General features: G+C 34.4%; 1 protein-coding gene across 1 annotated transcript in view; it reads left to right on the forward strand.

The window, feature by feature from the left end:
• Nucleotides 1-604: 604 nt before the first annotated feature.
• The window catches only part of LOC135219290 (uncharacterized), a 77,831-nt gene continuing 53,116 nt past the window's right edge, over nt 605-25,319 (forward strand). The window contains exons 1-2 of the mRNA XM_064255935.1: nt 605-1,298; nt 11,818-11,872. Of these exons, the coding sequence (XP_064112005.1) occupies nt 605-1,298; nt 11,818-11,872 (749 nt within the window). The remainder of the gene's footprint in view (nt 1,299-11,817; nt 11,873-25,319) is intronic.

Raw genomic sequence — 25,319 nt, forward strand, 5'->3', positions numbered from 1 at the left:
TTATGTAACAACCAACAAATATATAAAGTAAATGATTCATTTTTTTCGCTGCTGCTGCTGCGGCAGTTAATCACACCTCTATTTTTTTTCTCCTTTTTTGTACTCCTTTTGTAAAGAGGATTTTTGGATCTTATCCGACTCTCTTTGGTTGAGGTATTTTCGCAACACTTGCCATCTTTCCCACAGAAGAACCCTTCTCTCTCTCTCTCTCTCTCTCTCTCTCTCTCTCTCTCTCTCTCTCTGGCTCTGGGAAAACAAGGAAACAAGCAACTGAAATGTTGTTTTCTAGGTAACAAATTATGTTTCGAGAAATATTCGGAAGAAAGTTTATCAATAACTTTGAAAATAAGAATAAAAAATAAACATAGAAAGAGTAAAATTTAAAATATCAATAATAAGAAAATAAAAGTAGTAGAATAAACATAAATATGATAAAAAAAAAATAAAAATAAAAAATTAAAAGACCAAAGAAAATTTTTCAAAATTTTTGATAAGAAATATGAAGAGGTCATGAAATGAAAACAACAATTATAGTGTCGTACATCGAAAGCAGTTGATATTTTTTCATGTTATTGTTTTGGAATGAGGCAGGGTTGCGGGTGGCATGGGCTCTTGCTTTCTAGGGCAGGACCATGCCTCTTCACCCATCATACCCAAATCCATTCAACTTACAACTGCCCTTCCCAGCCCCAGCCCCCACCCCCACCACCCCAAGTCCCCAGGAAAACCCACCCCTCCCCACAGTCCCCAGCCGCCAGAAACTCTTCCCACAGACTGCCCCCTTCAACCCCCAACCCCGAGTCCCAGGAAACCCCATGTGTTCCCAGTCCCCAGTCCCCAGGAATCCTTCCCACTGGCGTCCCCCTCCAACCGCCCACCCCAAGTCCCCGGCAAACCCCACTCCCCCCAGTCCCCAGGAACCCATCCCAATGGCACTCTCCCCCAAATCCCCCACCCCAAGTCCCAGAAAACAGCCCCCCAGTCCCCAGCCCCCAGCAAACCCTTACCACTGGTGCCCCCCTCCAACGCCCCACCCCCCAAGTCCCAATGGAAACCCCCCTCCGTTCCCAGCAAAACCCCACCTCTCCCCAGTCCCCAGCCCCCGGGAGCCCTTCCCACCCCCCAGGCGGCCCCCTTCAACCCCCCACCTCGAGTCCCCAGGAAACCGCCCCCCCCTCCGTCCCCAGCAAACCCAACCCCTACCCAGTCCCCATTAACCTTCCCACTGCCCACCCCACAACACCCAACCCCCTCCGTCTCGGCCAACCTCCTTCCTCCACCTCAGGACCGAAACTCAAGTAAATCCAATGATGCATTTCACTGTTTTCAGGTGACGATAACAGGGAGCCTTTTGCAGTGAAATGTGAAACGTTTACCTCTCAAAGGTTTTTTGCGAGGAATCAGTTTGCATCATTCCCTTTATACCGAGGGTGGTGGATTTCCTCGCAATTCTGACTTTTATGAGTAAGATTTCTTCTATAAGGTTTTAGATGATTCCTGCGAAATCTTGCCTGAAGGAACTTCAATTCTGCCGACGGATGGAAACTAAATTGTTTTTCAAGACAAAAATCTCTCTTGGCTCCTTCGCTTTATAACAGCCATTTTCAAAAGGCTTCGTTAACCTTAATCCAATACTTCTTCGTTAGAAATTATGATATGCATTGGACAACGAAAAGAGTTCCCGAGTCTTCAGAGAAAACCTATGTGAAGAGTTCCCGAGTCTTCAGAGAAAACCTACGTGAAGAGTTGCTGAGTATTCAAAGAAAAACCTACGTGACAGACACCACAATTCCAGGCGACCCGCCCCCCTCTCCAACCCCTCTGGGGGAGAATTCCCCCTTGGTTGAGAACCACCGTACCGTTAAGTTTCGTGAGAGAGGGACACCTCACCATCGTCCTCATCGATAACTGGACAGAGAATAAATTCACATTCTTTCAAATACAAAGATCATTTGCCACTTAACCTTTCATGACAAAAACAGTTTAATAGATGTCAGCTATTTGATTTCAGTAAATAGTATTTACGTTTTTTTTAATATCTGACTTATCGTTCTCGTGTTATTGAATAGTGAAATATACTTGTATGTAAAGGAAGTTACGCACTCATACACACACACTTTACACACACACACACACAGACACACACACACATATGTATATATATACATATATATATATATATATATATATATATAATATATATATATATATATATATATATATATATATATATATATATATATATATATAAACGCAACTAGCGGGGAGGAAACAATTTAAGCCATATCCAGGAAAACGCACAGATGCCTTTGTTGACCTAAACAATGAACTATATGTACTGTATACTTAGTCGACTACTGTGGAACATAACCAGGGTTTACTGCCGTCATTCTCCTGGGCTAAACTAACGAACTAAATTCCAGCCACATGTTTTAAAACAAGGCAACAAAGCTCCAATAAATTTTGTGCCAGCGAATTCGGATGCGCGTTCAGAGTCTGCGTCACCTGACGGAATTTCATTTATTTCCTAAGCAAGGGAACAGAGCGTTCATTTGGCTACGACCGAATTAGATTAAATATTTTGACCTACAAAATTATATCGTCCGGATTTTGATGTATTTCCATTCTTTTTATGTGATTCCTTTATCATATACGAACTTGCACACAGTGTACAAATATATACTCTGTTTACGCGAAAGAAAATCGATGAATACTTTATTCCCCGTCTTTTTTTTTTTTTTTTTTTTTTGTTTGAAAGGTCGATATTGATCTGTTACCATCACGTCTTCCAATTTCGCTGGCGAATGTAATAATAATAAAAATAATATTGGACACAGAACTCCCTTCAAGTCCTGTCCGCCGTTCATGTTGAAAATAATATACACTCGCAATAGACATAAAAAATATTTCGTATGTACCACGCACATAACTCCGCACACTAGCATAGAAAATATACCCCGAAAAGAGACGTACAGTGTATATCAATTATGTATCTAAAAATAGGGACACAATTGCGCCTTTTAATACTCTATTCCTAGCACTGCGGAAATCTCTCTCTCTCTCTGTCTCTGTCTCTGTCTCTGTCTCTCTCTCTCTCTCTCTCTCTCTCTCCGTTCCATAAATAAATATCTCCCTCTATAGAGATCGATTCTTTACCGTCAAATGTCCACACAAATCCCTTTGTTGTTCCTATTGTGGAGCAACACAACAATACCCGGACATTATTTCTGGAAGGGAGCATTATGCTCTGGGTCTGAGCAATTTGTGGTTGGGTCCCCGGGGCTTATCTTAAAGAGTATTCAGAAGGGAGGATTATATGAATCATCTAATTTTTTTTTATATCTTCCCATCTTATTATTGTATTTCAGGAATCATTTCTCTCTCTGAAAAAGCTTAGGAAACAATGATAGGCTGAATCACAGAGGCACACTTTCCTTCTCATCTCTCTCTCGTCTCTCTCTCTCTCTCTCTCTCTCTCTCTCTCTCTCTCTCTTCAACAGTGTGGAAAAAGTGTTTCAAAGAAAGCTAGACAAAAATCATTAGCACACTGCGAATGAATAGTCAAAACCTGCTCCTAGAGATAAGTGAGCGCACAATGTCTCCTTGGATGGACTAACAAGTCTTTGAGCCATCCTAATTCTTGTAACTCCTTGTAACTCTCTCTCTCTCTCTCTCTCTCTCTCTCTCTCTCTCTCTTAAGAGAATCAGAAGTCTATCAGATAAAATACATAAACTCTCTCTCTCTCTCTCTCCTCTCTCTCTCTCTCTCTCTCTCTCTCTCTCACATACTTTAAGAAATTCTGAACGCAATAAAATGAGCCAGCCTAACAAATGCAAACGATGCAGAAGTCTATCAAATAAAAAAGCATGACCTCCATTCTCTCCTTCTTGGAAATGCCGTCAATGTTATGTCGAAATAAACCTCGTAATTGTCCCACCCGCAGTCACGCTAAGTGGCCAATTAGACTAAATGTCAAGAGACACGAAGATTCATTTCAACAAACAACCTGAACACAATCTACTGATATTGGTGCCTTCAGCAGTGGTTCTCAAACCCTCACACGCGAATGCTATAAAATATGAAATTCAATTCTCCAGTAATTCTTTCTCAAAACAGAGGCTATAAATATAAAAACTGTCATCCCTTGTCAAGACATAGGAAACAATATAATCTGTCATTTCTTCTCAAAAACAGGATAAAATATAACCTGTCATTCTTTCTCAAAACATGAGATATAAATATAAACTGTCATTCCCTCTCACAAGATATAAATATAATCTTTCAGTCCTTTTCAAAACACAGAATAGAAATATAATCTGCAATTTCTTCTCAAAACACAGGATATAAATAACCTGAGATCATTCAAGCCTTGTGCAACGACTGCATCGTTTATGCTGACATAAATCAGCTAAGGTGACTTTTTATAACTGTTATATAGATCCTGCAAAGGTGAAAATATTTCACAATCTTCCATCAAGGCACTGAAGTCTCATCTCTGATCTCTGAGCTTGTGTTTATATATATATATATATATATAATATATATATATATATATATATATATATATAGTATATATATATATATATATATATATATATATATATACATATCTTGCAGGCTATTCGAATTTGTTTCAGCCTCGTATCCTTATCTTAGACAACGAAAATAACCCATTTCGTTTACAGAGAAAAAAAAACTGGAAAGAAACGGGAATATTTCGCCCAACAACGTCAATGAAATTAATCTATTTTCGATGCAGCAACGTAAATAACCTTCACTTAACACAAGGTCGAGAAGACAGAAAAAACCTGTTAAGTGAGAAACGAGTTTTCAAAGCATAAACAAAGTGTCGCTAAACGTTTATCGATAAGTAATTTGCAGATTGAACTCTTCTTTAATACAGGACATTACTTGTTCACAACAGTAACTCTGTTTTACTGACTACATTTTTTTTTTCAGTTATTCAATGCTTTTCAGTTAATCATACACGAAAAAAATATGTAAGCACCATTAATATCTCGTGGGAAAATATTTTACTTTAATGTAATCAGCTCGTAGAAAAATACATTAATAATTAATCAGATACATAAAAAAGTCATGAATTGTCAGTCACTCAGATTTTAAAAAAGTTACATATTAAACTCAGTAGGCAGGAAAAAATATTAAATCGCATGATACACAACATATATAGTATGTGTGTGTGAGTGTGTGTGTGTATAAGTCAGTCTACGGTCAACAAAAGATGTTAAATTGGACCGAATCTGCAAGCTATCTCCATATCATCATGCATTCATTATGACGTATATCATTATAAATAACATGACTATACATATAAACAATGTGGTTCAAAAGGAATATATAGTTTATTTACGCAAATAATAATTTGAACTAAACATTATTCACCGACGTAGAAAACTATTAAATATAAATCAATAACTCTCTCTCTCTCTCTCTCTCGTCTCTCTCATCTCTCTCTCTGTCAATGGCCTCTTGAAATAAGCCTCGTTATTACTGGGCCATAATCGCCGAGTGGCCAATTAGCCTCAATGTCGAGTGATACCCATGAATGTAATTGAGAGTGACTCGTCGGGGTCTTAGGCTTCCTCTCAAGCCCTCAGAGTCATTCCACCTTTTGAATTTGAAGTCTCCGTAATTCTCTCCAAAGATTATAAATAAAATACCTTTATATTTATATGAGCTGCCTGTCATGTCTACCATACCCTCCCTATTCCCCTTGGTGGAGTCTATTCCCTACCTACTTCCACCCAACGAGGCAGACAAACAGGATTGCAGGAGGAGGGTGGATGTGTTATGTCTCCCATAACCTTCCAATCCCCTACCTATCCTGCCCCCACCCACAGCAGACAAAAGGTTTGCAGGAGGAGGGTGGATGTGTCATGCCTCCCCTACCTTTCCGATATCCTTCCTACCACGCCACCCAACCGAGGCAAACAAACAGGTTTGCAGGAGGAGGGTGGATGTGTCATGTCTCCCCATATCCTCCTGATCCCCTACCCTACCCTACCCTCACCCGAGGTGGACAAACAGGGTTGCAGGATGAGGGTGGATGTGTCAGGTTCTCACCTACCCTCCCAATCCCCGACCTACCCTGCCCCCATCCACAGCAGACAAATAGGTTTGCAGGAGGGGACGGTGGATGTGTCATGTCTCCCCTACCTACCAATCTCCTACCTACCAAGCCACCCAACCGAGGCGGACAACAGGTTTGCAGGAAGAGCATGGATGTGTCATGTCTCCCATAACCTCCCAATCCCTTACCCTACCACACCCCGGAGCGGACAAACAGGTTTACAGGATGAGGGTGGATGTGTCTGTATCCCCCTACCCTCCATATTCCCCTACCTACCACACCCCACCCTACCCTGGTGCATTGTGGCTATTACAATTACACACATACACACACATACGTATATATATATATATTTATATATATATATATATATATATATATATATTTATATATATATAATATATATATATATATATATTATATATATATATGCTAGAAATGACCAGGGATTCTACACACACACACACACACACACACACACACACACACACATATATATATATAATCTATATATAATATATATATATATATATATATATATGCGTGTGAGTAATTTGTACGTACATATATGTGATGCTTCGTGTTTGCATGACTGCAAAAGAACGTCAAATCAAATAAATTTACTCACAGAATACCAGCAGTCCCACAATAACCGACCCAGCATTTTCCATGCTAAAACGGCCCCAATATTGCAGTCTGCAAATCTTTTTAATAATAACGAAATTCTGTTAGTATTGGACTTCCCCAATTCATGCTTCCTGTTCGGATATGCTTAAAAAAACAGTCAGATGGAAATTACAAAGAAGACTAAATTCAAACAAAAGCTGAATTCTCAAAAGTTTGGGCAAAAATTACAACAGGGTTAAACCACTCGCCCCCCCTCCCACCCACAGTACCCTCCTCGCCCTACCCTACGCAACCCCAGCTTCAAGGAGAAACTACTGAGGTGAACTGGAAAATGTAAGTGGTTCTAAATTAAACAGAAAATGAGAAAAGTTTAAAAAACTCATTTGCGTAGCATTTCCCATTAGGGCTTAACACTAAAATATTATAGACGCTGCTCTTAAAAATAAAACTTGAAGTGATATTTATACAAACGGGTAAAATATCACCCTCAAAAGGTAGATATGGTGTAAAGAAACAGGTAGAATGTGGTTGAGTGATGTAGAGACGCTGAAAACTAACCACTTAGGACATATGAATTTGAGAATAATAGACAAAAGAAATCGCTTCTGAAATGGAGACATTCCTTAAGGCTTTATACAAAATTTCTTGCAATATTGTCAAGCTTATTTTTGCGATGTTTATGTACGTATTTTCCTTTGTGTGGACATCTATCTTTCTATTGATTGTGTCTCTCTGTCTGCCTGTCTGCCACTTGCCTGATGGCTGCTACCTTGTTCTCAGCTTAATCCCTAGTCGGGGTCGCCGTTTTTAATGTCAGCCTGTTCGCCGTTTGTCTGATGGCTGCCCATACAGGACTATCATCTGCCGCTGTCTGTCTCACTGTCTGTCTCTCTAAATATTTCCATTCTATACTCGGTTCACAACAAGATAACTTGTGTCAAATCAGGTTAGTTTTATATGGCAGTTAACTCGTCTGTCTTTCTGCCTGTCTTCTCTGAATGGGAACAACTGCCTTTATCTCTGCGATTGTTAAAGAAGTTAAAAGTTAATCTAACAATATCTCAAACAATAACATATGTTCATTTTGAAATACATGTATCTGTTTCTTTGATCTGTCAAACATCAATGCAGATTTAATTTTCAAACTTTATAAATAAGCTACGATCAGATACCAACTGAACTCTGAACTGTGGAGTGTATCTCAGGTCAGTGGTTTCAATCCCCAAGGAGGGAGAATGTCCTACTTCTATTAGTCTTAATGTTCTCAGTAAATCAGTTGAAGATACTAACTCTCATTAGTCACTGACTTAGAATGAGAGAGAGAGAGAGAGAGAGAGAGAGAGAGAGAGAGAGAGAGAGAGAGAGGCCCTACAAAAGGACCCATTTAACCATCCTGATGGTGGTTTCTAGTGATCCAGCTATCTGAGGCCTAAAATGATTCTTAAACAAAGCTTTAAACAGCCAGTCGATGGTGGCAGCAGCAGCAGCAGTACTATAGTAGATTCACATCAACCGTGCATCTGATGTCTAGGAACATCCCTTACGACACTCCTAATTGGTTGTTGATAAACCAATCACAGGGCTGGAAACTCTCAGTCTCTCTCGAGAGTTCACATAGGCAGGATGTATGCTCCACCTCTCCTGAGGGATACGTCTTTAAAAAGTATCTCTCAGGAGAGGTGGAACATACACCCTGCCTATGTGAACTCTCTCGAGAGACAGAGTTTTCACCAGCCCTGTGATTGGCTTATCAACAGCCAATCAGGAGCGTCGTAAGGGACTGGCCTAGACATCAGATGCACAGTTGATGTGAATCTACTGTAATAGTTGTAGTAGCAGTTGAATGATTAAAAGCAACAAAGAAAGAATCGTTTCCTCACAAAGTCACCCATAGAGAGTCCAACACTCTCCTCTCCCCTTTTGTCTCCTACTCTCCCAACTCCTCAAGAGGCAATATTGTCCCGCTCTCATCTCTAAATGGCCCAACAATAACCTGAGCCCAAGTCCTATTCAAACTTTCCTTCTTAAGAGCGCCAAAGACCGACGGAGGCGGAATGGGGAATTCGTCATATTCCAGGCATCGCTAATTCCAACATAACTTTTTCCGTCCCGACTAATGGGCATGAAAACATTCGTAACTCTTCAGATGGTTCCTGACGTTCTTTGCCTCCAGGGAGCCCGGGTGGGGACAGAAGTTCTCAGAGGTTATTAAACGGTGCATATGTACTCTTTGGCTTTCGATGAGAGAGAGAGAGAGAGAGAATAGCAATTTGTTTCTGTGACAAAGTGTGTAACTTCAAGAGCAGGTTACCTATAATTTCTGAAATTAAAATTGTGATGGAAGAATCCGTACAATGATTATACTGCATCTAAATACTGCTACAAGTTTGTATGAAAGTAATTAAGTACAATGCTTTATCATGATTTGCGAGTATTCGCATACCTGAAAATTGAAAATAAACTCACGAAAGTACGACTTTGGTTGGTCTAGGATTATTGTAAATGAAATTGTCCCCATCGAATTTGCCAGTTCGCTTTGCGTGGTATGACCAAAGGTTTAAATTCTTTTTATTGATGCTATTAAATGCAAGATTCCTGTTCTGAAAGGCTGCTTCGAGACTTGTAAACAGGAATTACGTAAAGAAACTCCATATTTATAATAATCAAGGCAAGACAACTGTCGTCATTTGCTATACAGATAATCGAAAGGGAATTCATGATAACTTTACATTAATTCAAAGCGGCCTTTTACCATGCACGGTTCACTTCCGTTGACATGGCAATGATTATATAACGATTTGAAAGACACGCTCTGCTTCCAGCCGATCAACGTTCGATACCTGTCCTTAGTCAACAATGACATACGTCCAATCATTTCATGATTGTTATATCTGCGCCTCAGAAGAATATGATATACCAAGTTCATGATACCATGGCGGTACTGAAAAGTCACAAAGAAATGAACGTTGCCAGCATTTCCAAAAAAAGACATTAATGAATAAGCAATGAAGGCTATAAGACCCTCGAAAACAAAACTTCAAAAGAGCGTTTTAATGCTCTCAAAGAATAAACGTTTGCGGGAAAAAACAAAGGTTCAGCTTTATTCATCTCCCGTTTGTGTGTTTCTCCCTCTGACGTTTGTGGAAAGCAGCATCTGGTGTTTCAAACAGAGTTTGTTAGGAGAGTATTGGTGTTTTTTTTCTTTTTTTACCAAAAATGCAAAGCTCGATGAATGTTTTAAAAGGCCTCTCAGCAATGCTCAATATTCATTCATACACTGTACTCATATAGGCGCCACGAGAGAGGAGAGAGAGAGAGACGCTACGAAGTAAAAAGAAAATGAATTCACTGAGGTGTCTAAATGGCATGAATTATACCATAGAAACAAATAGTGATATGAAGTAATGAAACAATAAAAAACCTCTTTTGCAACATCCCGTCAGGGATATAGAAGGAAAAGGAGAGAGAGAGAGAGAGAGAGAGAGAGAGAATGTAATCTTTCGGAGCACGACTGAATTTCTTGAGATCCTCATCTGAGGGAACACCCCGATAACCTGCCCGATCTCTGATTAAGTTACGAGTGTAAGAGGATTGAGAAATGACAAATTACATTCTATCCTCCACTCACCCCATATATATATATATATATATATATATATATATATATATATATATATATATATATATATATATATATATATATAGTATATATGTATATATATATATATATATATATATATATATATATATATATATATATATATATAATATATATATATATATATATATATATATATATATATATATATATATATATATATATATATATATATATATATATATATATATATATATATACATATATATATATATACATATATATATATATATATACATATTATATATCTATATCATATATATATACATATATATATACATACATATATATATACATATATATATATATACAATATATATATATATATATATATATAGATATATATATATATACATATATATACTATATATATATATATATTATATATATATACATATATATATATATATATATATATATATATATATATATATTAAGCTGAAAAACTATGAAGTCACCTTATAAGGTACTTAAAAATACTGAAGGGAAGTCAATTCATACACCTTTGAAATGTTTAAATTAGTTATTATTTGCAAAATGTGTCAAGTGCATGACACAGGGCTCTTCCTCTTCAATAATCAGCTTCTCGTCCATACCTGGATGGGAAATACAGAAATTGCACGTTAGTGGTGAAGCCTAAGAATTAATTTAAATTATATAGGTAAGAATAATATGGCAAGAAGCACTTATATATAGGAATATGCAAACTGTTACCTTACTGTAAGTAGGTCAAGACAAGAAAAACCAAGTATGACAACCAAATCAAGGCTGGATAATCCTATCCTGAAATAATATAATATCCGTGTAAGTTTGCATTAAAGGAGATTCTTGCAATTTTATGTTGACTTATCCAGAAATAACAAATAGTAGCTTACCACTATGTACAATAAACCCACCCTGAACAACCTTCAGTAGAGTTACGAAACCACTGTAAGGACAAGAGAAATCCTTTATAACTATTAAACATTCGTGAATATCCGTACTCTACGATGGCAGGTAGGAAGGACTTTAATAGGCAGCGACAAAGGCTCAAAGAGATTGTTACGATTACCATTCAGCATTTGCCCCAAAAAATACTTGGTACTCACCGTAGTCCATCCGAAGCAAGAAGTGATTGAAGTCAATGCTTAGGAGAACGTGACTTTTCTCCACAAATCATCCACTAAGGTGAATCAAAGTCGAGACGATGATGAACAAATCAGTCGTGGAGGCAGAGCACATCCAGGTGGCCACCAATTACGCCGTCCAAAATTATGGAACCAAGGGAATACTTCACAAATGCCTCTTGAGGGACCCTTGATTCTAATAACATTCTCGAGCCTCGTCCAAGACATCCTCCAGGGAAGACAGGCTCACTCTGACGATGGCAGACTGGGCTCAATGGCATACGGGTATGTGGTGGGTCCTACAGGATAGCTCACTGCCCTAATGGTCTGACAGGACCGCCCGGACTGACCGGACTGGCAGAACTGCCTCGACTGCCGAGACTGGCTTGGTACTGCTAGTACCTCACTTCTCACGCATTCACCGTCTCGAAGTTTCCTCGTTAAACAACAAAAAGAGGAGGATCGGTCAACAATTTGCTGATCATAACTATGGCAGCAGGAAGGACTGTAAAGCGGTACCAAGTACTTATTTTACTTATTGGTAATACTAAAATTCCATATTTACGAATCCTTCCGGCCGCTGTAGGCAAGTACATTAAAAATTTGTTTATTCTGTATATATATATCTATATGTATGGAAAAAAAAAAATGTATGTATATATCTATATATATATATATATATTATATACTATATATATATATATATTTATATATATATATATATATATATATATATATATATATATATCCCTATACATATATATAGATATTATGTATTATATATAATATATATATATATATAGATATATATATATATATAATTCATATCACCTTACCGTGATTCAATATACATATATCGAGCTACAATGTCCTTTAATATCTAATTCGCTCTACCTCGGAATTAATATATTTTCTATATGCTTAACCGAAGGGGAATTTTTTCTCGATAATAGATTTACTGTACTTGGGCGCGGACGCAGGTACATTAAAATCAGGCACGTCAGGGAGCAATACCACCCCACCACCTCTCGCGGGGTGGGGGTGTATTGCTTCCCTGACGTGCCTGGATTTTAATGTACCTGCGTCCGCGCCCAAGTACAGTAAATCTATTATCGAGAAAATTCCCCTTCGGTTAAGCGTATATGAAATATATTAATTCCGAGGTAGAGCGAATTAGATATTAAAGGACATTGTAGCTCGATATATATATATATATATATATATATATATATATATATATATATATATATATATATATATATATATATATATATATATATATATATATATATATATATATATATATATATAGTATATATATATATATATATATATATTTATATACGCATGAAAATATGTATGTATCTATGTATGTATTTAGTATGTTCCATGTGCCCAGGTAGTGTAGCGGGAGCCATACCCTATTCCTCTCTCTCTCTCTCTCCTCTCTCTCTCTCTCTCTCTCTCTCTCTCTCTCTCTCTCTTTCCTTTGTCAAAACGTTTTCAGTTATTAAAACAACTATTTATATCAAAAGAACTCTAGACTCCATTCTGTATAAGAGAGAGAGAGAGAGAGAGAGAGAGAGAGAGAGAGGAATTCCAACCCCGTTTCGTGGTCAGCGAAGGATTTTTTCGAGGCCAAAAGTAAACTTTTGGCCAAAAACTTTTTCAACGCTCGAAACAGGTGACTCTTCTGCCGTTTTAAAAATGTATGACAAAGGTCTCTAGATCCTGCATATTCCGCAGAGCATGAAAAAATAAACAAGAGAATTCTTTACAACTCGAGGAAAAAGAAAGGGAACTCGGACGAAATGGAGCGCAGGGGGCAACTAAATAAATAAATAATATAGATAAATAAATAAAACAAATAAATAGAAATATAGTGAAAACAAATAAATAAAATACCTTCTCATTTACGAAATGAAGTTCACACTTTCTACCTCGTCATACATTCTAATCTACTTTTATCTGGAACCAAGTAAATAAATAAACAGAGATAAATAAACAAATAAATAAATAAAAAATATATATATGCAAGCAATGAATAAAATATCCTTTCATTTGCGAAATGAATGTCACACTTCCTACCTGTTATACCTTCAAAACTACTTTTGTCTACTTTTGAGTTAACACTGGGCATCGTTATGTCATGTCAAGTAGGCATTTACTCTAAACATTCTCAGAGAGAGAGAGACCTTACCTTACAGACCTTACAGTTCGTTCGGGTTGCCCCAGGTCCTCAGTGTGAGGCACCTCTAATGTCTAGCAGAGAGTTGCTAGTACATCTTCCGGTATATTTTGCATCTTCCAATCTTGGATGGTCTGGGATGCAGTTTAGATATTTGTCGAGCTTATTTTACTCCTGATATATTTCTCAGATGAGCTGGCAACGCATTGAATAGACGCTGCATTATCGATGCTGGTGCATAGTGGATTAATGTCCTGTGTGCTTTCCTTATTTTTCCTGGTATAGTTTTGGGCACTATTAATCTACCTCTGCTTGCTCTTTCTGATATTTTTAGTTCCATGATATTTTCTGTTATTCCTTCTATCTGTTTCCATGCCTGAATTATCATGTAGCGTTCTCTTCTCCTTTCTAGACTATATAATTTTAAGGATTGTAGTCTTTCCCAGTAGTCAAGGTCCTTAACTTCTTCTATTCTAGCTGTAAAGGACCTTTGTACACTCTCTATTTTTGTGCAATATCCTTTTGATAGTGTGGGTACCATATCATATTGCAATATTCAAGTGGACTACGAACATATGTTTTTATAAAGCATAATCATGTGTTCAGCTTTTCTTGTTTTGAAGTGCCGTAACAACATTCCCATTTTTTGCTTTACATTTTGCCAAAGAATTGCTATTTGATCATTGCATAACATGTTCCTATTCATCATCACACCAAGGTCTTTAACTGCTTCCTTATTTGTGATTGTCTCATTATTAGGTCCCCTATGCATAATAGCTTTCCTTCTCTGTCTCCATAGTTTATTGATTCAAATTTATCAAAGTTAAATACCATCCTATTTACCTCTGCCCAATCATATACTTTGTTAAGGTCTCTAAGTAAGAGCGTTCCTATCTTCATCACAAGTAATTTCTCTACTTATTCTTGTGTCATCTGCGAAGCTACTCACTACCGAATCCTTAACATTACTGTCTATGTCTTCAATCATAATAACAAACAGTATTGCAGCTAACACCGTACCTTGTGGCACACCGGATATTACCTTGGTTTCATCCGATTTCTCGTCGTTTGCAATACTATCTGTTTTCTGTTGTGTAAAAATCTTTTAACCATCTTCCTACTTTATCTACGATATTGTGTTTTCTAATTTTCTTAGCTAATATATTATGGTCTACTTTGTCAAAAGCTTTTGCAAAGTCTAGATAAACCACATCTGTTTCATTTTCCGCTTTTCATATTTTTGAATAGTTCTCACGGTGGACTAACAGTTGGGTTTGTGTACTTTTTCCGGGTACGAAACCGTGTTGTCCTATATTAAACAAATTATTTTTTATTAAATGTTTCATAATATTTTTCTTCATTACCCTTTCATACACTTTCATAATATGTGATGTTAGACTCACAGGCCTATAATTACTTGCCTCTAGTCTTGATCCACTTTTGAAAGTAGGGTGATATATGCTAATTTGTGCTCATCATAAATCTTGCCTGTATCTACACTTTGTCTTAATAATACTGCAAGTGGCTTTGCGATAGAATGAACTACTTTCTTTAACATAATAGCAGGGACTCATCGGCCCTGCAGCAGCTCCATTTTTTAATTTCATTAATTGCCTGCACAATATCAGCTTCATTTTAATTTCTATGTCAGCTAAATATTCACTATTTTCGTCCCTTACTTCTATATCATTATCTTCATTATCTATTCTAGGGGTGAATTCTCTCTTATTATCGTTCTGCCAGTATGTTGCAAATTTCCTTTTTTTCATTCGTTAATCTCCTTCAATTCTTAGAGGGCCTATTTCTATTCTTCTTTTATTTTATTCATTCTTCTTCATATGAGTATAATAGTTTGGGGTCTTGCTTGATATTTATAGGGTTTTTTCTTCCAAGTCCCGTTTTTCATTTTCTTTTGATTGTATAATCTTTTGTGCTGCATTTTCTATCTTACTTTTTAGTTCTATAAACTTTCCATGCATTTTTTTTCTTTTGCAAGACATTTTTTCCACTTTCTGATTTTCTGGAACAAGATCCTTCTGTCTGGTATGCATGAATGATGTTTACTTTTCTTCTTCGGTATAATATTTATCCACTATTTTCTCTAATATTTTATTTATAATATCTCCGTATTTACCCTTATGTCATCACTTACGAAAATGTTATCCCAATCTTTGTTTAATTCTTCATTTATTTCTGACCATTTTATATTTTACTGTAGAAGTTGTATTTTCCATATCCTTCCCACTTTTCATTTCTTGCTTATCTCTGTTTTCACTTGCTTTGGTATGGACTGTTAATTCTATGACATTATGGTCTGAAATACTCGCATCATAAACTATTATTTCTTTAACATAATTCATCTCGTTCACAAATACTAGTCTAAAGTAGTATTTTCCTTTCTTGTTGGCAGGTGATTTATTTGTTGAATGTTGTATTCTAGTAGCATATCTAATGCTTTTCGAATTGCCTCTTATCTTCTGCACTACTATTACTCTCTTTTTTATATGTATAAGTACAACCACAATCTCCTATTCGTTCTTTCCAGTCTCGAAAGGAAAGTTGAAGTCTCCAGATAGGAGAATAGTCCAGTCCTTGTGATTTCTACATATATCAATCCAATTTTTCTATTATTAAGTCAAACTCTTTAGTATTAGGAGGTATATATATTACTATGTTCATTAATTTTTCATATTCAAATTTCTACGCTATTAGTTCACATTCTGAGTTACTATATTTCTCGAATATTTTTTCCTTGTGTTTTGTATTTCCCATATATTTGCGGTTCCCCTTGATTCCTATGTTTCTATCTGATCTATAAGTTTGGAATCTTTTATTTGATCATCATTCCCAGTCTCTTGGGAATACCAGTTTCACCTATATTCATTATATCTATTTTCTTTTCAATTGGGTTAGTTCTTCTAAGTACTCTATTTTTTTTTTGACGTTACTCGTAACTAAACCCTGCGCATTCATTCACTATGAGGGTTGCGTGTTTTCTCCTTCATTTAATAGTGGTAGTCATAAGGATTTCCCATGTCTTCTTTCCTGTTCTGGTATTGTTGTTCTTTTTTTCATTTCCAGAAATTCTGACAGAAAAAATCCAACTTTTCCATAATATTTGATCTCCCTTCATCAGAATTATTCATTTTGCCTGTCTCGAATCTGCAACTTTCTCCGTTTCTGCAATATCTATTGCCATTAATAACTACAGTTATTATCTCTTGAGTAGAATTTGGAGTGATGCTGTGAAAATTTTTTTGCTGACATCTCTGCAAAGAGGAGAGAGAGAGAGAGATGAGAGAGAGAGCAGATGCAATCTTCAGAGCACGACTGAATTTTCCTGAGATCCTCATCTGAGGGGAAAAACCCGATTACGTCCTCGATCTCTGATTTACGTTACGGGTGCAAGAGGATTGGGAAACGACACTTACGTAATATCCTCCGCCGGCCCCCCCCCGGATTAATTACAGAGGATTTCTTAAGGGCTTTGCCTCACCATGATCTGTGCTGTGTATCGTGCAATTATATATAGATATATTATATATAATATATATATATATATATATATATATATTATATATATATATATTATTATATAAATATACACGTATATACGTATATATATATATATATATATATAATATATATATATATATATATATAATATATTATACGTATATACGTGTATATTATATATATAGTATATACTCTATATATATATCTATAGAGATATATATCTATATGTAGTACGGTATTAGAGATATGATATCTATGTAAGAGATATAGTAATAGATGAATATATATATATAATATAATATATAGATATATAATATGATACTAGCTAATATATATATGACGTGTAGATACTAGATATATATATATATATATATATGTATATATATTAATATATATATAGATAATAGATATATATATATATAGATTAGATATATATACAATCGATCTACCTATATATATATATTATATATGATATATATATATATATATATATATACATATATATATATATTATATATATATATTATATATATATAGATATAGATATATATATAATAATATATATATTAAGTATATATATATAATATATACGAGAGAATCCACGCCCACACCGCGCATATATATTTATAATATATATATAATATATATATAGTTATTAAATATATTATATATATATCTATATATATATATACTAGTACGATATAGATATATAATGAGATATATATAATATATATATATATATATATATATATATATATATATATATATATTATACATATGTATAGAAATATGTTGTGTATTACGTATGTTCCCATGGTCTAGGTCGTATAGCGGGAGCCATACCCCATCCCTTTATACAGCTCTCTCTCTCTCTCTCTCTCTCTCCTCCTCTCTCTCTCTCTCTCAGGAAAGCGACTGTATGGTTCTTTTTTATGTATGTTAAAAGTCTTGAACCTTAAAATTTATATTTAACCGTTTCCTTTTTTCAAACGTTTTCAATTAATAGACTGTATTAATATCAAAAGGAAACTCTATAGACTCACTTTTGAACAAGAGAGAGAGAGAGAGAGGAGAGAGAGAGAGGGATTCCAACCCCGTTTCAAGGTCAGCGGTAGGTAAAACTTCAAGTATTTCCTCGAGGCCAAAAGAAACTTTTGGCCAATAAAACTTTTTCAAAGGCCTAACAGTGGACGCTCTTCTGCCCTTTAAAAATGTATGACAAAAGGCCTTTTCTAGATCCTGCATATTCCGCGGAGCGTTAAAGTAAACTAAAGGAGAATTCTTTACAACTCGACGAAAAAGAAGAGAACTATGATGACGCTTTTCTCTGGCAAACCATTTGACGGAAAAATGGGGCAGAGAGGAACCAAATAAATAAATGAAATAGAGATAGATAACAACAAATAAATAAAAAATATATAGGCGAATAAAGTAAATATATACCCTTTCATTTACGAAATGAAATTCACACCATACACTTGTTATACATTCTAAACTATTTTTATCGGAACCAAATAAATAAATAAATAGAGAGAAATAAACAAACAAATAAAATAATAATGAATATATGCAAATAAATAAATAAATATCTTTTCACTTACGAAAAGAAATTTTCACTTCCTGCCTGTCATAAAATTCTAAAGATCTGTGAACAAGTTAAATCAAATAATAGAGATAAATAAAAACAAAAAACAAAAATATATATGCAAAACAAATAAATACAATATCTTTCATTACGAAATGGAATTCACACTTACTAACTGGTTATATAGTACATTCTAAACTACTTTATCGGAAACCAATAAACAAATAAATAGAGAGAAATAAACAAACAAATAACTAAAAAATATATATGAAAACAAAAAAATAAATATCTTCCGTTTACGAAATGAAATTCATAGTTATACTGTTATACATTCTAAAGCTACTTTTGTCTAGTTTTGAGTTAACACTGGGCATCTTTATATCATGGTCAAAGTGGTATTTACTTCTAAACATTCTGAGAGAGAGAGAGAGAGAGAGAGAAGGAGAGAGAGAAGGATAAGCTGCCCTTAAGAATCGTAGGCAGAGACAATAGTCTTCTTTTTATAAGGCCGTCATTAGGTTAACTTTTACAAGAGACATTGAACAAAAGATAATCAAAGAGGAGAACTGGAAAAGCAGTCCCAATAAGCGTTAACAGAAAAAGGTCAAACAAGGGGGAGGGGTTACTTGAGTAGGACCCTTACACTATATACCGGTGATCTTCAGAAAGTAAAGGTGAGAGAGGGAGACAGGACTTTGATCGGATCAATTGTCTTGCAAACGATAAGATAATAGCAATAATAGTTTGGGGCTTTTCACTTCAAAACCAATACTACTCTCCGTTTTTATTAGTTTTCATTATATATATATATATATATATATATATATATATATATATATATTTGTATACATATATAGTTATATATATATATATACTATATATATATAATATATATATATATACATATATATATATATATATACATATCCATATACATCTATATATATATATATAATATATATATATAATATATTATAATATATATATATATATATAATATATATTATATTATATATATATGCAATAATTGATCACGAAGTAATAAAACGTTATGCTATGTAAAATAAAGGTTTTTTTGCCCGAGGAAAAAAATGAAAAAAGCGAGATAGCCAAGGCTTCCGGTACCGGTCGGACCCTTTACTTGAGGCAACTGATTTTACAGAGAACACATCGTCAAAGGAAAGCTTCCTATACAAACTGACACTTACAGATTAGCAAGCAATAGGGCGATTTCACTCTACAGAAAGGAGGAGTCGCCTGAGGGGTAGCCCACTTGAGATACACGCCCAGTAAACAAGTGATATCCCAGAAAAACAGTACATTTGCAAAAAAACACGGGAGATATACAATAATTATCATGAATTTTTACACAATTTTCCCCCCAAAACTTATTATTAATGAAAAGGCGAAAGAAACTATAATAATATATATATATATATAGAGGCAAGAGTAAGAGGGAGAGAAAATATTGAACCAGAGTTGAGAGAGAGAGAGAGAGAGCAGAGAGAAAGAAATAATAACTATAACATGTGGGAATAATGTATTAGTTGTCATTTTTTCAAGGTCCTTCCTAAACATCTACAAATAATGGGTCCATGGTACATTCCCAGACTAAGCTTTAGGTTGTTTTTATTAGTGATTTGTATAATTGCCGATTCAGTAAATTTCTTGAAACATAATCTTAGATTAGCTATTATCGAGTCCACCCAAATAATACAATTGAGATTTTCACTCAGATGGATAAACAGTGCATTTGAAGTCTGGGCTGTTCTAATGAATAACATATGCTGCGTTATAGTACACATAAATTGTTACTTGACTGACCAACGTCAACGTATGGGCAATCCTACAAGGAATTTTGAACGTGTTGTTATTTGTTACGGGACTATTTTAATTAGCATATCTTAATGGTAGTTATTAAGAGAACACTACATTAACATTAAACGATTTAAATATTGACTTTTGGGTTCAAATCCACGAAATAAGGTAGCTAAGTAAGATTTTTAGGCATTCCTTTCCATTAATAGCAAACAATAAACCTTTTGTGAGATTTTTTGATAACATAAATCCAAATTAAAATTATTGTGGGTAGCAGAGATCGTTTCCTATCTTTTTTATGTATTCTATTTCTTGGTCCCAGATATTGTGACTCGTGTTGATACGCCAAGCGCATAGAACATAGAAGAAAAAATTGAAAATTTGAATATTAAGATGGTCGGCCAGAATAAAAATGTACCATTTGTTAAATTATTTGTGGTTTGCTCTAAATACCTGAATTCCATGGAAAGCATTCTCTATGTATACACATCTAGGTAAAGGGATGACATGGCTATTTTTCAATTTCAACAGGAATTTTTATGGATGCCTCATTATTCAATTTCAGACAGTAAATCATTTACATCGATGCACACCAGGTAAGACTACTCAATAGATTCATCGATCATTAATCGGTTACATTTTTAGGGGGATAAGTGTGATATTCGGAGCGTTGTCTCTCAAAAAATTCTCTCTCTCTTCTTCTCTCTCGCTCTCTCTCTCTCTCCTCTCTCTATGGTTCGATATTTTCTTCCCTCTACTCTTGCTCGATATATATATATATATATATATATATATATATATATATATATATATATATATATATAATATATATATATATAATATATATATATATATAATAGATATATTATATATATAATATATATATATAATTTATATTTCGCCTTTTCATTAATAATAATTTTTTTTGGGGGAAAATTTGTGTAAAAAATCATGATATTAATTGTGTAATGCTCCCGTTTTTTCAAAATGTTACTGTTTTCTGGAAGAGTCACTGTTACTGAGGTATCCTTCAAGGGTGGGGCTACCCTAAGGCGGCTCTCCTTTTGTAGAGTGAAAATCCACCCTATTGCTTTCTAATCTTGTAGTGTCAGTTGCAATATTAAGCTTTTTTGACTTATGTTGTTCTCCTGTAAAATCAGTTTGCCTCAGTTAAAGGGTCCCGAAACAGGACCGAAAGTACTTGGCTATCCGCTTTTCATTTTTTCCTTTCGTGGCAAAAAACCTTTTATTATACATAGCACACGTTTTTATATACTCGTTGATCAAGTTATTCATCATGAGGGCCACGGTACTTTACTTTCTTGTGCCCATTGCTGAGCTGTTTCGTCAACTCTTTCTCCAAGTCCTTACAAGCACGGCGCACTCTACCAGAATTCACCTGAAATAACTGAAAGAGGCCTGGCGTAACAAGTGTTACCTAAATCATTGCTGCCATACCGCATAAGAAGATACGATCAAATCCTTTAACGAATTTTCATCAATCATATTAAAACGTACATTGCTTGATGCGCGAAAATGGAGGAAAAGGAGAAATTTAAAGAATGGTAAAAGCCCGACGTACCTCAAACTACTGATTCCCACTGATGGAACACGCATTAAGGCAAGAAAGATATGGAAAACTTCATACAACTACAGACACTTGATTAGAAACTGGACAGAAATTTAACAACCTTATCAAAAACGACAGTGATTGGACCAATAATGTTTTTACTAGAAGTGTTTGTGAGCAAAACAAAATAACGTGATAATGAAGTGCGTGCATAGGCTTTGGGTGTCTTTTATTCCTTCTATAACAAACACTCAGCTTTTCAATCGTGACACCTCTATATAAGTTGAAAAAATACTGTGACTACACAAAACATTTAGACATTATCAACAGGCATGACATAAGTTGATACGCATGCCTATCATGAAAAATAAGTTCCCGCTGATACGAAAAAGTTAAAAGAATTGAAGAATGATAATGCGTACACATACCAAGGTGATAATCAAATAGTTTAGTGGTTTGACAAAACTACTACATATTCACGCATGCATACTTACTAGAGGATGAAAATACTTACAAAAAAAACTCGCCAAAAAATCCGTTGGTCCCAAGTAATAAAAAACTTTAATATCAATATCAAACAAATTCTAAAGAAGAAAAAAAGAACTTTTGTGTAAGTTGACTGTAAAGTGATCCCTCATTACATATCTATAAGGAAAACAAAAAACATATGCGCCCAAATTATTAGAATGTAGGATCAATTTGCTTATAAATTATCTAAATATCTTACTAAAACTATTATCCCGCTACTAGGAAACGTATCTAATTCAAACCGTCCGGAATTCTCTTGATCTTGTGCAAAAAATTAAAATAAAACATTGTACTTAAAACCTAGGATATTTTTGTCCGTTTTGAGATGTTCTTTGTTACAAAAGTCCTATGACTCTGTGCTAGAATATGTAAGTAATGAACTTTACTGCATGAATTGCTTAGTCGTTAGTCACATAAGTGTCCAATTAAGGATTGTATTTATGATGCAGATTTATTTTTAATGGAGATATTACCCACAAATATTTGGTACCTATGGCCAGGGGTAACCCTTTATCACTCTCCTTTTAAAACTTATATATGGAATTTTTTGAGAGACAACACACTCCCGAACTAAACTTATCCCTAAAAAACTGGTTCCCGAATGCGATGATATCTTAGTATTCTTACCTGGGGTATCGGATTGTACAATGCATTTACTGTCTAAATTGAAGATTAGTGCCATCCATAAAATTCATGTGAATAGTGAAATAACATGTCTCCTTCCTAGAGTATTAATACATAGAGAATCTTTCCAATGCAAATTTAGTATTATAGAAAACCAAAATAATTAACATATGTCCATTTTATTCGGCCACCATCTTAAATATTAAATTTCAATTTTTTTCTATGTCCACGCGCTTTGCGTATACGAGTCAAAATATCTGACAAGAAATAGAATACATAAAAAAGATAGAAATGATCTCTGCTACCCGCCTCATTTAATTGACTTAGGTTATTAAAAAGCTCACAAAAAGTTTTATAGTGTGCTATTAATGAAAAAGAAATGCTAAAAATTTACTTAGCTACCTTATTTTCGTGGATTTGAAACCATAAAATCAATATTTAAATCGTTTAATGTAATGTAGTGTTCTTTATAACAATACCATTAAAGAATGCTAATAAGAATAGTCCCGTAAACAAAATAACAACTCATTACAAAATTCTGTAAGGATTACCATCGTTTTACATTGGCATTCAAGTAAAATTTATGTGTACGATAAAGCAGCATATGTATCAGTTAAGAACAGCCCAGACTTCAAAGCAATGTTATCCATCGAGTGAAAATCTCATTGTATTAATTGGGGTGATACCTCGGTAACTATATAGATCTAATGATTATGTTTCAAGAAAAGTACTGGAATCGGCAATTATACAACTCACTAATAAAAACAACATAAATCTTAGTCTGGGACTGTACCAGTTGGCACATATATTTGTAAGATGTTTATGCAGGACCTTAAATAAATGAACAACTAAAAATAGTTCCCACATGTAATTATAGTTATTATTTCTTTCTTTCTTTTCTCTCTTCTATCTCTCTCTCTCTCTCTCCTCTCTCTCGGCCTCTCTCTGGGTCAATATTTCTATCCCTCTTACTCTTGCATATAATATATATATATATTAGATTATATAATGATATATATATTATATACTATAATATATAATATTATATTCTTCGTCTTTTCTATTAATAATAATTTTTGGGGGGGAAAATTTGGTAAAAAATTCATGTATTAAATTGTATTGCTCCCGTGTTTTTATTAAAATGTACTGTTTCTGGAGAATCACTTGTTACTGCGGTATCCTTCAGGGGGGCTACCTCAGGCGGGCTCCTCCGTTTGTAGAGTGAAAATCGCCCTATTGCTTGCTAGTCTTGTAGGTTCAGTGTATATAGCTTTCTTGTGGACTATGTGGTCTCTGTAAAATCAGTTTGTTTTTTTTTTGTTTTTTTTTTCTTTTTTTTTTTTTTTTTTTTTTTTTTTTTTTTTTTTTTTTTTTTCCCTCAGTAAAGGGTCCGAACAGGACGAAAGTACTTGGCTATCTCGATATTCATTGTTTCCTTTGTGGCAAAAACCTATATATATTATATAATATATATAATATATATATATATATATATATATATATATATATATTATATATAGATATATATATATATATTATATATATATAGATATAATATAAATATATATATTAGATATATATATATATATATATATATATATATTTATATATATATTATATATATATTATATATATATATATATAAGATATATATATATAATATATTATATATATATGTATATATATATTAAATATATGTAACTTCTTGTTACAAACAACACTATGATTAAACTTTTGTCAAGGAAATAGTTTAATAAGAAAAGCGAAATCGTTTTGTGTAATTAATGAGGATTTTGTACATTACACTATTACCCATTAGCACGTCTTACACCGCATGTTAAGTATATGTTTGTTTAAACCAGACCACTAATGAGTGATAACAGCTCTCCTAGGGTGGGCCTCGAAGGATTAGAATTTTTACGTGGCTAGGAACCAAAACGGTCACCTAAAGCAACGGACTATAGCTAATCGTAGGGACCGAACCACATATATACCGAGAACTTAATT

This window comes from Macrobrachium nipponense, chromosome 19 (genome assembly GCF_015104395.2).
Source record: "Macrobrachium nipponense isolate FS-2020 chromosome 19, ASM1510439v2, whole genome shotgun sequence".
Classification (NCBI taxonomy): domain Eukaryota; kingdom Metazoa; phylum Arthropoda; class Malacostraca; order Decapoda; family Palaemonidae; genus Macrobrachium; species Macrobrachium nipponense.